Source organism: Saimiri boliviensis, chromosome 15 (genome assembly GCF_048565385.1).
Source record: "Saimiri boliviensis isolate mSaiBol1 chromosome 15, mSaiBol1.pri, whole genome shotgun sequence".
Lineage (NCBI taxonomy): Eukaryota > Metazoa > Chordata > Mammalia > Primates > Cebidae > Saimiri > Saimiri boliviensis.
Window position 1 is genome coordinate 68,491,564 of NC_133463.1, and position 13,782 is coordinate 68,505,345.

Genomic DNA, 13,782 nt, shown 5'->3' on the forward strand with positions numbered 1-13,782 from the left:
GGAAACGAAATTAGCACGTTGAAGAGGTATCTGCACTTCTATGTTTATTGCAGCATTATTAACAATAGCCAAAAGATGGATTCAACTTACATGTTCATCAATAGATGAAGTGATAAAGAAAATGTGGTATATATACACAATGGAATACTATGCAGCCTTAAACAAGAAGGAGGGCCTGTCATTTGTAACAGTATGGGTGAACCTGGAGGACGTTATCCTTAAGGAAATAAGCCAGGCGCAGAAAGACAAATACCATATGACCGCATTTATATGTGGAATCTAAAAAATTCAAACTTATACAAGCAGAGAATAGAATGGTGGTTACAGAGGCCAGAGGTGGGAGGAAGGAATGGGAAGATGATGGTCAGAGGGTACAAAGTTTTAGTTAGAAAAGGTATTTTATTCCTCCAGGAGGAACAGGTCCTGGAGCTCTGTTTACAGCATGGTGACTAAGGCATGATAATGTATCATATACTTGAAGATTGCTAAGAGAACAGGTTTTAAATGTTCTCATTACCAGTGACAAGGATGTGAGGTGATGGATATGTTTGTTTTATATGTACACATTTTACAATGTATACATGTATCAAAATGTCATGATGTATCTCATAAATATATACAATTTTTGTCAATTAAATAAACAGTAAAATAAATTGCCTAGATACATAAACAACTAATTTTATTTAGAATCTAGATCAATGGTTCTCAAAGTGTGATCCCAAACCAGTCACATAAACATTACCTGGGGACCTGTTAAAAATGCAAATTCTCTGCCCACACCAGACCTACTGGATCAGAAACTTTAGGGGTGGGGCTCAGCAACAGGTTTTTAAACACACCTTCCAGGTGATTTTGAGCAGGCGTTTAAACAAGGTCTCCAGGTGATTCTGATGCAGCTGAAATTTGAGATTTACAGATCTACATATTTCTATTTCTAATAGTGCCCGTTCCTAAGACTGTTTTTTGTGAACCAGCTTTTTCTTCTCACTGTCTTTTGCTTTGCAAGTGTGAAATTAAACTAAACTTTGACATGTGCTGGAGAAAACAGACAACAAAAACAGGCTGGACAACATTTGGCCTTCCTGGTTTTGAGGATTGCAAGAGATAACATATGGGCTTTGCATGACCCCTAGAATATAAGTCATCGAAAATGGGTAGTATAGGCCGGGCACGGTGGCTCATGCCTGTAATCCCAGCACTTTAGGAGGCCAAGGTGGATCACTTGAGGTCAGGAGTTCAAGACCAGCCTGGCCAACATGGTGAAACCCCATCTCTACCAAAAATACTTTTAAAAAAAATTAGCCGGGTATGGTGGCATGCACCTGTAATCCCAGCTACTTGGAAGGCTGAGGCAGGAGAATCACTTGAACCTAGAAGGGGAGGGGAGGGGAGGGGAGGAGAGGAGAGAATGGGTAGTATAATTGTTGTGGTTGCAGCATGAGATGAGCAGCACTTTCAAGTTAAATCAAAAACAAAATCCCAACCAAACTCATGAAATTTAACACATTGTCGGTAACCTCAGGAGTCTTACTTGGGTAAATGCATATTTTTCATAGACTTTTAAAATATTGAAAAATCATTAATATTTCACCCACAAAATTATAGATAGGTTTGCCAGATACAATACTTGTTTAGTATTTTCAATATTGGGCATGCATTTATCCTAAAAAAGTATACACTGTTTATCTGAAATTGAAATTTAACTGGGGCACCCTGGGATTTTGTTGTTGTTGTCTCTTTTGTTTTGTTGATTTTTGCTAAATCTGATAACCCTACCTACAGGTCTCTCATAGTTTCACCATCTCGGAACCACTGGTTTTATTGCATAACAGGGATAACCTAATATAAGCAATTATTTTTTTCTTTCAGGGAGGAAAAGAATTGCATTCTTATGGAATTATCCCCAAGGTTAAAAACTAATAAGTCCCCTGTGTAGAAGCCACTGAAACACTCTGAGACAACCCAGCGCTCTGAACTCACGGGTGCCAAGAACAAGCTTAGGTCACCTAAGGAAAATGTACAATAATCTTGCATTTGTTCCTGCTGATTAAAGTCAAGCAGCTTCCAGGAAAATGTAGGCGTCCCTCATGCCACTGTGTTGAATTAATATCTGAACAGTATTAATGATGGAAAAACTCGAATATATCCAACATATCCAAAGTTTTGCCGTTGGATTTGTGGGCAATCAAACTGTGTACTGAGAAAGCCTATTTTGTCAGTAAACAAAGCTTCTAAGTGGAGAAGAAATATTCTGTGCAAGTAAACACAAGAGCCTAAACCAAGGATTCCTGGTAAATATTTGATAATGATGACGCAGGCAGAGTAGGTGCCTTCAGACTTCAGATATATTCCAACAAGAGGGCTTATAAAATCATTCTCATGAAAGTTATAAAAATGGGGGAATGTGGCTCAGCAAGCTACAATCTATGTCTTCTCAAACTTCAGAGAAGGAAGGTAATATCTGACATGTCCATGAAGAGGAACGGCATCTAGTTTTAATTAAAAGAGCACCGTATTTAGCATCAGAAGATCCATGTTTGCATTTCAGTGCTATCACTTCCAAGCTGTGCAGCCTTGAACTATTAACTTAGTCTTTCTAAACCTCTGTTTTCTCTCTAAAAAACAGAAAGGATGAGGATTTCCATCTTACACGCTTTGGTCAGGGTTAAGAAGATAATCGAAATGAAAACACTGCAAGCTGTGAGACTGCAAAGCACTGTCCTGATCATTTCTATGAAGAGCAAACCCTCTGGTGACTGGAAAGTGAAATAATGTTACTAGCTGAGTGTTACTAGCTGAAACCATGCTAAGGACATTATGCTTTCAAGAAATGGGTTAGTTAGCTCAGGCTGCCATATAACAAAGTAGCTGGTGGCTTAAACAATGAAATGTATCAGTCAGGTGCGGTGGCTCACGCCTGTTATCCCAGCACTTTGGGAGGATAAAGCAGACAGATCACTTGAGATCAGGAATTTGACACCAACCTGGCCAACATGGTGAAACCCCATCTCTACTAAAAATGTAAAAATTAGCTGGGTGTGGTGGAATATGCCTGTAGCCTCAGCTTCTTGGGGGCTGAGGCAGGAGAATCACTTGAACCTAGGAGGTGGAGGTTGCAGTGAGCCAAAACAAAAACAAAACAAAATGAACAAACAAACAAACAAACAAAAAACAAGGAAATATATCGTCTCATATTCTAGAGTAGAAGTCCAAGATTAAGGTGTTTGGTTTCATCTGCAGCTTCACTCCATGGCTTGTAGATGGCCATCTTTTCCCTGTGTGTGTTCCTGTGTCTAAATCTCTCCTTTTTTTTTTTTTTTTTTTTTTACAGACACCAGTCATATTGGGTTAGGACCCATCCTGATGACCCACTTTAATTTGAATACCTCTCTGAGGACTCTGTTTCTAAATAGGGTCACCTTCTAAGGTACTGGGGATTATGACTTCAACATTTGAATTGGAAGAGGATACAATTCAACCCATAACAACATCTTTCATTTATTCTATTAAAAAGAAGTCAAATGGGTTCAGAGTGTGTCCCAAAGCCTGCTTCTCCTCAGATAAAAACATTCCACTCTACAATGGACACGTTCCTGCTTGTTGATTCTTTAAGATGATAGATAATTTGCTTTGGAATATGGATTCAAGTCTGTGGCCTCATACCTTCTCCAAACACCAAGGCACTAGGCAGTGCCCCTCTCTTCACAGAAATATCTTTATTCTGAGCAAACATGTCACTTTCCCTTATATTTAGCTTATGAACAAAACTATGTCTCCCATTGATACAAAGGCACTGAAGTTTTTAGATTTCAAACTCAATTTTTTGTTCAAGAAATTTATCAGTTATTGATCCCTTCTGTACCAAGCCTACAGATTGATGACACATTTCCAAATCAGACAAAGTACCTTCATTAAATTATAGGACTAATAAGTGTATACACATATATAAAAATCTCATATAAAATAGATATATGTAACATAAAATAAAAATGACATTTTTAAAGTAAAGTCTGCCTTTTTTAAACTCATGCTTTCTTAGCAACTCAATATCCTTCTTTCCGTCAATAATTGTCTGGCCATCTTAGAAAATATAAATATCCCAGACCAAATGGATGTCTGAATGTTTGTCTTGGGCGACGGTCATTATAGTTCTTTTTGCAATGTTAAAAATCTGAAAATAGCCTGATATCTAGCCAGAGTTTGCTAAAGAAATCATGGGGAAGCTACATCTAGAATACAATGCACCCATTGAAGATTACATTTTTGAAAAATATCTAATGGCATGGGGTGATATTCGTGGTATGCTGTTGAAGAAAAGCCAGTTACAGAAGGCTATGGATAATTCCAATTTTAAGACTACATACACATAAGAATATAGAAGGGATATTCATTAATGAATTAATATGCTTATCTCTATATAGTGAGATTGTAGAGAATTTTTGTTTCTTCTTTGTACTTTCCTTTATTGAATTTTTTCTACAAAATGTACACATTACTCATATAATAAAAATATGATCTTTTTTAATAAATGAGAATTTTCCCCTGAAAGATTATTGCTTCAAACAAAGCACCATTCATTCCAATGGGTTACTGTATTTTTCACAGATCTTAGTACCTTACTTCTAGGAGACGGTACTAGGGAAAGGGCTCAAAAAGTGTAAAAATAATTATATATTCAGTAATATAATGCAACCTATCACATTATAAAAAGACAATGTAAAAAGAAAAAAGACCAGTCGTGGTGGCTCATGCCTATAATCCCAGAACTTTGGGAGGCCGAGGCAGGTGGATCACCTGAGGTTGGGAGTTCGAGACCAGCCAAACCAACATGGTAAAACCCCATCTCTACTAAAAGTACACAACCCGGTATGGTGGCACATGCCTGTAATCCCAGCTACTTGAGAGGTGGAGGCAAAAGAATCACTTAAACACAGGAGACAGAGGTTGTGGTGAGCCAAGATCATGCCACTGCACTCCAGCCTAGGAAACAAGAATGAAACTCTGCCTCAAAAAAAAAAAAAAAAAAAAAAAAAGGCTTAATGAAGGACTCAGCATTTAATTTAGATCAGGACTTAATGAAAAGGTATATTTTCCAGGAGGTAAATAGAAGGCAGACAGGAAGGGTATTGCTGACATAGGAAACGGCATAAGTGAACAAACTTGCAGTAAAATGCCTGGTCTACCCTGAGAGTCATGAGTAGTTCATGAGAGTTCTAACAGTATGTCAAGGGTCTAGGCAGGAAAATCAAGTCATAGGGCTGGATGGTCATAAACTATGTTGTTCAAACTAAGACCCCCTTCAAGCATGAAAAAGGCTGCTGTTAACAGCTGTAGGAAATGAAAGCATACACCAGGACCACACCAGGAAACCAGAGCATATGGCCACCCAGCAAAGGACTGGCTCCCAGGAAACCTTAAGTGCCGAGCTCAGATATATGAACTTTATACACAGAATCTTAAAATCTTGGGGTTGAAAAGAAACGTCAATGCCCTCCAGCCTGGCTGCCCATATTTCTGCTTCTCCAACTTCTCCAAGAATTGCTATCAAGACTTTGCTTAAATTTCTCTGTGATAAAGAATTTGTTGCCTTGGGATGCCTGTTAGAAAATTCTTCATTGTATTGAGCTGAAATTTATCTCCTTGTGCCTCTCATTCATTTGGTCCAGCCCTGCCATCTCAAAGACAAACACCATGAATATCTCCCTTTCCGTATTAGAGGGAAAGACAGACATCATGACCCTCTAAATCTTCTCTTTTGCAGGTTAAATGTCCTGCACGCATCCTTCCTACAGCATTCCTGCAGTCTAGCACCATACTCTTACAATTCCTAGCTAGCTTTTGAATTAAGCCACTCTTGTCATCTTCCCTTCTACCCTCTTGTTTAGGGCCACCTTCTTTTCTTGCTCATATGACGCGGTGCCTCCGAAGTGATCTTTCTCTTACCAGCCATCCTTCCAACTTACTGTTTATACTGCAGCCAGATTGATCTTTCCAAGAACCCAAACCGATTGTGACACTGCCCTGCTTACAACCTGCATTGACTTCCCATTTTCGTGAAGATCAAGTACAGCTTCATGAAGGACCGTGTCGTGTCATTCTGACCTCAGCCACCATTCCAGTCTCACTTCCCTTATCCCCTCCCCTCTCTTGCATTCCTTCTTTAGTCCCTTGCACGGACCTCTTGCCCTCAGCCCGCCGAAGGTACTGACACCTCTGCTTGGAGCCCTCTTCCCTTCGCCACCTTCACCTTGCTCATCTCTACTCAGCCTTTGGGTCTCAATTTAGACATCACTTCCTATAGAATGTTTACCTTGATCCCATTAAGTCTAGAATAAATATCCCTTCTGAGGTGGTCTCACAGGGACCTAAGCTTCCTCTATCAGAGCAAGTATAATATTGAATTAAAATCACCTGGTTCCTCATCTAACACCTCTGCTCCATCATAAATACCATGAGATCAGGTCTTCTTCTGCACGGTGGTCTTCAACATCTAGCACAGTGGTTGTCACATAGTAGGTGCTCAAATAATAATAAACAATACAGGTGCTAATAAATTAATGTATAGCACCTGGAACTAGATAAAATAGTTCTAAATATGGTCTGAATAATACAGAGTACAATGACTAACATGTCTCATGTTCTATACGCTGAAACTCCTTTTATTTTTGAGATGAAGTCTCACTCTGTCACCCAGGGTTGAGTGCAATGACACGATCTCAGCTCACTGCAACCTCCTCCTCATGGGTTCAAGCGATTCTCCTGCCTCAGCCTCCTGAGTAGATGGGTCTACAGGCATGTACCACCACACCCAGCTAATTTTTGAATTTTTAGGAGAGACAGAGTTTCACCATGTTGGCCAGGATGGTCTTGATCTCTTGACCTTGTGATCTGCCCACCTTGGTCTCCCAAAGTGCTGGGATTACAGGCATGAGCCACTGCACCCAGCCTCTAGACCTCTTTTAATAAAGCAAAACTTTATTTTAAAAGAAACATTCACTATTGATTTTATCATCCATTTAAATCTCTAAACCTTCACTATACAAAGCTGCCACTTCTCACTTTCTGTCTTTTCCTCTCTCTGTCTCTTCCTTTCTCAATCTCCCTTTCCCTTTCCCTCTCCTTCCCATCCCTTTCTGTCATAGACATCTACACATACCTAATAATTTGCAATTGACTTTTGGACTCCATGCGTAAGACTTTTTATATCTGTCTCTGCATACACACACCACAAAAACTAAAAGTCAAAACAGATAACTTACTGATAACTTTGGGACTCCTAATCCTTGTGCCTTTTCTATTAGCAAATGGGAGCCTTGTGCTATGTCTTTATAGATATCAATGACGATGAATAAACAGGAATGAAGACAGAGCCCAGTAGCATGCTACTACATTCACATGTCAATCCATCTATGAATTAGCTCTCCTTTAATACATGCATTCCACGAGTCATTAATCCAGCCCATGTGCACTTTTCTAATCCAGAAGAAGATCAGAGTCTGTGCCTTCCCGAAATCAATGTTGTGAACTGATTAAAGTTTATTAAGTAAAACCATGTTCCAGATGTGTTCACATACGTTATTTTAGTTAAATCTTCCAGCACCTATTGTCCTTTTTAGATAGATAATAAAACCACCTCTCAGAAAATTATACAAGTAGCAACTGCCAGAGCAGGGATGTAAGCCCAGGTCCTGTGACTCCAAGTTCATGGTCATTAGCACACATTATACTGGGATCATCTCAAAAAAGAAAACATGCATAATTTGACTAATGCTTGCTCCACTACTCACCACCTACTTCACTCTCCCAAATATCTGCAGAATTAATTAATCCCTTTGATTAGAGATTCCTAACTGGAGATTCACTACAACTCAAAGAAGCCTCTGGGTTGACTTGTAATGAACCCACTGAAAGTTCTTAAAAAGTGCAATAGGTGGTGTATTCTACATTTTTTTCTGAGACGAGTAGTGTGCATCCACACCTGAAAAGAGCCTTGGTCTCAAACAGTTTGAGAACAACTTCAAGTTTAAATGACTCCCTATCAAACTTAAACATCATTCACCTCTCTGTCTGAAGGTTTAGGTTACACATATCTCTCTCTTTAGGAAATCAAACTGCGTTTTCTTATCTCTCACATCCCAAATTCTCCATCACTTTCGAAAGTTTTTAGAGGGCTTGCCCACTGGCCCATTCTGAGGTTCTGGATGCCTTCTTTGGGGCAAGCTTTTCAATGGACTCTTAGAAACCCACCTGTCTAGGCCTTTAGTGCCCTTGTCTCATGCTAGATTCCAGCCTAAAGAGGATTCCTTTACCTTCACAAAATCAACAGAGGCAAAACTGTAAAAGTCCTTTCTTGCAGCTCTTCTTTGGGGAAAATTAGGATAGATGCAATAGCAATAGGAGAAGCCCACCTGTTGAGATGTGAATTAGAGAGGGAGTTGATAGACCCAGGGACTCGAGGCATTATTCTCAAATATCCAGAAAGTCTAAACCCTGCCATTGCTAAATAAGTGGAAAACTATGTTTTTCCTGATAATCATGCTTAATCTTTATTCCTTAGCATATTATTATATTATAGATGATAATTTCCTGAAAGCTTCTGTATGTCTGTCATCTAACTCAATGCTCACACATAATAGTCATTCACAAGAATCGCACGAAAATTCGTTGAGCATCCCAGCTGGGTCTAAGCACTAACTCTAATGATAGTAAGACGAAAAGAGTTGATCCCTAAGGATTGGTGTGGGTGGGCAAGTAAAGAGATAGTTGTAATAAAGAATGGTAAGTGCTCTGATCCACAGGAATAAAGGAAGCTCTGGGAAAATAAGAGGGGCCGCCTAACCCATTCTCGAGGGTGATCTGCAGAGTTTCCAAGAGAACTGAGCTTTCAATTGGACCTAAAGCAAGATAGAGGTTAGATCCAGACCTCACAGAAGCACAGGAAGAACGTCTTATTTAATAAATAGTTTAACATGCCTAAATTCACATATGATGTGGACAAAATTACATAAAATATATAAAAATGGTGCAAAAGGTGGAGAGGGATTGAGCAGTAAGAAATAACAATGAAAATGAAGGTAAAAGGGACGTTGTGGAGAACCTGTATACACCAAAATTATTCTTGAAAGAAAAACATGGGAATCTGCTGAAGACTTTTCAAAAAAGAACTGCATAATCATATTACATTTTAGAAAGATCATTTGACACAGGCTGGGCATGGTCCTAGCATTTTGGGAGGCTGAGGCAAGTGGATCACTTAAGGTCAAGAGTTCAAAACCAGCCTGGCCAACATGGTGAAACCCTGTCTCCACTAAAAGTAAATAAATAAATAAAAATTAGTTGGGCATGGTGGTGGGCACCTGTAATCCCAGCTGCTTGGGAGGCTGAGGCAGAAGAATTGCTTGAACCTGGCAGGCAGAGGTTGTGGCGAGCCGAGACAGCACCACCGCACTCCAGTCTGGGCAACAGAGCAAGACTCCATCTCAGAAAAAGAAAAAAATAAAAAAGGAAAATAAAGATCATTTGATACAGTGTGGAGACAAGATGGAGGTATGGGTGGGGCAGGACTGTCCCCAAATGAGACTAATGGAAAGTTGTGACCAGAATGGAATTCGAGGGAGTACTGGCCTTAATTACAACAGTGGTAGGGGAGGTGGAGACACACGTGTGTATGAATCATGCTCAGCAAGGAGAGTAGACAGTGTTTGATGATGATTGTCACGAATGAAATGGAAGAAGTCACCTAGGGTGATTCCGTTGTGTCCGACTTGGACAACTTGGGAAATGTCATTTAAGCAGTAGCAAAGAGGAGAGGAAGAGCAGGCCTGGGAAAAGAAGGGAGAAGACAGATCTAGCTCCGAACTTGCTGGTTTTAAGATGCTCTGTGGGACATCAAAGTGGAGACTGGAATTTGAGGAGAATGATTAGACTAGGTTTGGGAAACACCATGTACATGCAGTGGCTGAAGCCATTGGAGTGAATGAGATCATCCAGAGAGGTATGTATGACAAGGATGACGCGGGAAGAGAGTCAGGAAGAAAGATCAGTGCACACCGACATTTATGAAATGAAGCCCTTTAAGTATTAAATAGTAACTAAAAAAGGTCAGAAGAGAAGCAGAGAAGCAGGATTGCAGCATCTGGGACAGTCAGAAACAGAGAGAGGAAAAAACCAATAGTTCAAAATGACACAGAGACTGTATGTGTGCATGGGAGGGGGGCGGGGCTGAAAATGCGCTATGATTTTGTTACAAGGAGGTCTTCAGTGGTCTTGCTGAAGGTTGGCCCTCAGTGGTGAGGGCAGACTCCAGGTGATTGGGTGTGAAGGAGCAAATGGGTAATGAGGACAGGGAGACAACAAATGCCACCCACTCTTTCAAGGAGTTTGGTGGGAAGAGGAGCAGAAAACTGAGGTGACAGCCAGAGGTGAGCACTGCAGGGGAAGGCGGAAGCTCCATTAAATATACCTGACGAGCAGAAGTGTGGAACTGGGTATGTGATAAATACATAAGCAATATCGGGTCCCCTCTCCATCCTGCTGGGCACTAGAACGGCTTTTGTTTCCATTCCCTCTCTCAGTGAGAAGCAGCTTGTGCTTCACTTGTTAAAACCAGAGTGTGGAAGCAATCACTGGAACCCTTTGACCTCCGCTCCGCACCTGAAGGCCGGCTGTGCCCACTGCCCCAGCGGACGCTCCCCAGTGTTTGCCCTTGGAGATTTCCAAGTCCAGATCAAAAGCACCCATAATCAGTTGCGACCCCAGGCTCCCTCTATTCTAATCCAAAATTAGCCAGATCCATTTGAAAGGCCTGTTCAAACAGAAGAGGACAAAGGGCAGAGAGACTGGCTGCGCTGAATTGTGCACGTCAGTCAACGTCTCTGTGAACAGAGGCACGCGGTGGGGAAGGGGCTCCCTCCGTCAGGGAGATGAGTCTGTCTCCAGGAGGCAGGTGGGAGTCCAGAGGATGTTACTAAACATATCGTTTTAAAAATCCCCGTCCCTCTTGCCAAGCCCCTGTCCCACAGGTAATCAACAAGAACCCGGGCCGTCTCGCCGCCCAGGAGGGCCGAGCTCGCCGTGCCCCGCGGCTGGTACGGCTGAAGGTCGCCGCTTGCACAGTCTGGAGCCGGGGTGAACCGAGAGTCCTCCACAGTCCCTCTCTGCAAGTTGTTTTCCAGAAACCAGAGACAAACTCGATATTTACAAGCCCATTCTCTGGCAACGAAACCTCGAAATGAGTTAAACTCCCCATTTGCGCGCCTGCAAAGTGCTCCAGCTGAGTGCACGGGAACGCAGCCCAGCAGGGACCGTTTTCCGGCAAATCTGGAGGCCCTTCGCAAGGTTTCTCCGCTTGACAGAATGGCAGCTGTGACCCGGCAGCCCAAGTAATGGAGGACGGGTAGAGAGGGGCGTATACAGTACCCGATCCGCGCGGCGGGTCATGTTGCGGGCGTCTCGGCGCCTGCTCCGGCCCGGGCTCTGCGAACGCGGCCTCGGCTGCAGCCCCGCGACCTGGGAGCTGGGCCCGGGGCGGCTGCTGCGGACTGCTCTTGTTTGCACTGGGCCGTTTGCTTTTGGGATTTCTCCAATGCAGATGTAGTCAGGGGGCCGCTGTCCCGGGGGACAATGATTCCATTGGAAGCTGGCCTTTGACAAGACACACACATGACCTTTGACTAAAATGGCTTTGGGGGAGGAAAGCGTCGGGAGGCTGAAGACGGGGCGTCCAGCGCCGCCAACCGCGTTCCCACCCCCGACAGTACCTAGTTAATTTTCCATCTTTCAAGGACAATCTCTGTGAGGTTTGGTTTGCCATTTCTCGTTCATTTTGGAGGATGCAGTCTCTGTTTTCAAAAGGATTTCTCTGCCGAAGTTTCCTGCTGTCTTGCTAATGTATTCCCTGAACTAGCATTTCCAGGTCAAACAGGGGCAGGCCTGGGTTGTATAAGTTCCTCTAACACTCTGGAAAATATCACCACCATTTTTTTTTTTTCTAAAACATGCTACAGTTTACAAAGGGCTTTTCACAATCATGCTGTTATTTGGCCTCTCAAACAATGCCGGGGAGGCTCTCCTACTACTGCCATTTCACACATAAAGAATTAGAAGCTCAGAAAAATATTTCCCCAGTCACCCAACCAGAAAAACTGAAATCCAAAGTCTTCTTAATTGGCATCCAATCCATATTCACGAAACCACCCACCCTGCTGAGTGACACACACTACAAATGACAACGCAATTAACATAAAGCAACAGTAGCTACGGTTCTTTTAATTTTTGAATTACAAAAGTGAGTGTCAAAAATTGTTTTACTAGATAATAGATGTTTTTTCCTTGATATCCACAGATATCTTGAATTTATTGGCTACATTAAAAAAAAAAAAAAAAAAAACAGTCTACTGCTAAAAGGGTGCTGTGGTAACCAGACTAGCCACTTAGAGGTACAAGCCAGGCATTCCTGGAGCTGCTACCAACGTCCATCACTAACCACTATCAGCACCTCTTTCTATCTTATTTCTGGGTCCTTCCAGATAGTGAAATACTAAACAAAAGGGAAGGGGCTGTGAGCTTGTGAAATGAGCACTGGACAAGCAATTAACATCTCACATCCTCACAGAATTTTGATGTGATGGGGGCGGGGGAGTGGGGGGGTGCGGGGAAGAGTTATGGTGGAGGTCTGCAGAGAGGCCCTAGACCCAGACCTGCCCAGTGTGAAAGGCGATAGTGCGTTCACTGTTTTCAGCTCAGAAAAGGGGAAAGGGGGTAATACTCACTCTCAGTTTTGAAGGACTTGGAGGAGCCAGGCAGGAGAAGAGGAGACAGGGAGGGCATCACTGACCCACATAACACCAAGTACAAAGCTGCCCTGGTGCATTCAGCGAACTTGAAAATAGTCGAGGCAAGCAGGAGCAGAGGCTGTGGGAGGATGAATGTGGAGAAGAGGGTGTGGGATGGACTCTGATCAGCTTCCTGTGTCACTCTAGGGGATACGGACTTCATCTTAACAGCACTGAATGAGTTAGTAAAACTGGCTCTGGTTATCAACTCACAAGAAAAGGATACAGGAGTCATGCATTGTTCTCCAACAACAAAAAGATAGAGATCAACATCACTTAGCTTGGTAGTTATGGCCATTTGCTTCATCAGATAGACGGAGTTTCTTCTTCCTAGCTGCGAAAGTGTGAGCAATACATTCAACCTCACCAAGCCTCAGTTTTCTCATCAGTAAAATTAGAGTTGTGATATATACTGAGGATTAAATAAAATTATGTAGATAAAACCCTTAGCCTTTCTGCAGACAGTGAGTTATACTCAAGAAATGATAGCTATTATACTTTAATGTGTGCAGTGCCTACCACGGAATAACAAGGCCCTCTCTTTCTTTCAGTTCTTTCACTCCCTTATTCTCATCATACTTCTGGCTTCGGACTCATTAGAAGTTTATCCCTTGTTCCTCCCTTTTCTTATATTCATCCCTTTTTTTTTTTTTAAGAAGGAGTCTTACTTTATTGCCCAGGCTGAAGCCCGGGTTCAAGCAATTCTCCTGTCTCGACTTCCCAAGTAGCTGAGATTACAGGTACCCATCACTACACCCAGCTAATTTTTGTATTTTTAGTAGAGATGGGGTTTCACTACATTGACCAAGCTGGTCTCCAACTCCTGACCTCAAGTGATCCACTAGCTTTGGCCTCCCAAAGAGCTGGGATTACAGGCAAGAGCCACTGCATCTGGCCTCAACTCCTTCTTGACAATACTTCCTTTATGTCTTAGACTAGTCTTTAATAT

At 42.1% G+C, this 13,782-nt stretch overlaps 1 protein-coding gene across 5 annotated transcripts in view; it reads right to left on the reverse strand.

The window, feature by feature from the left end:
• Window positions 1–11,577, reverse strand: part of ENPP2 (ectonucleotide pyrophosphatase/phosphodiesterase 2) — a 120,682-nt gene extending 109,105 nt beyond the window's left edge. For 2 of the 5 annotated variants that reach the window (XM_074387082.1, XM_074387080.1), the window contains exon 1: window positions 11,419–11,577. In XM_074387082.1, the coding sequence (XP_074243183.1) occupies window positions 11,419–11,439 (21 nt within the window). In that variant the 5' untranslated portion in view covers window positions 11,440–11,577. The remainder of the gene's footprint in view (window positions 1–11,418) is intronic. The other 3 variants (XM_074387081.1, XM_010343680.3, XM_010343678.3) reach the window with 3 other exon arrangements.
• Window positions 11,578–13,782: the final 2,205 nt, after the last annotated feature.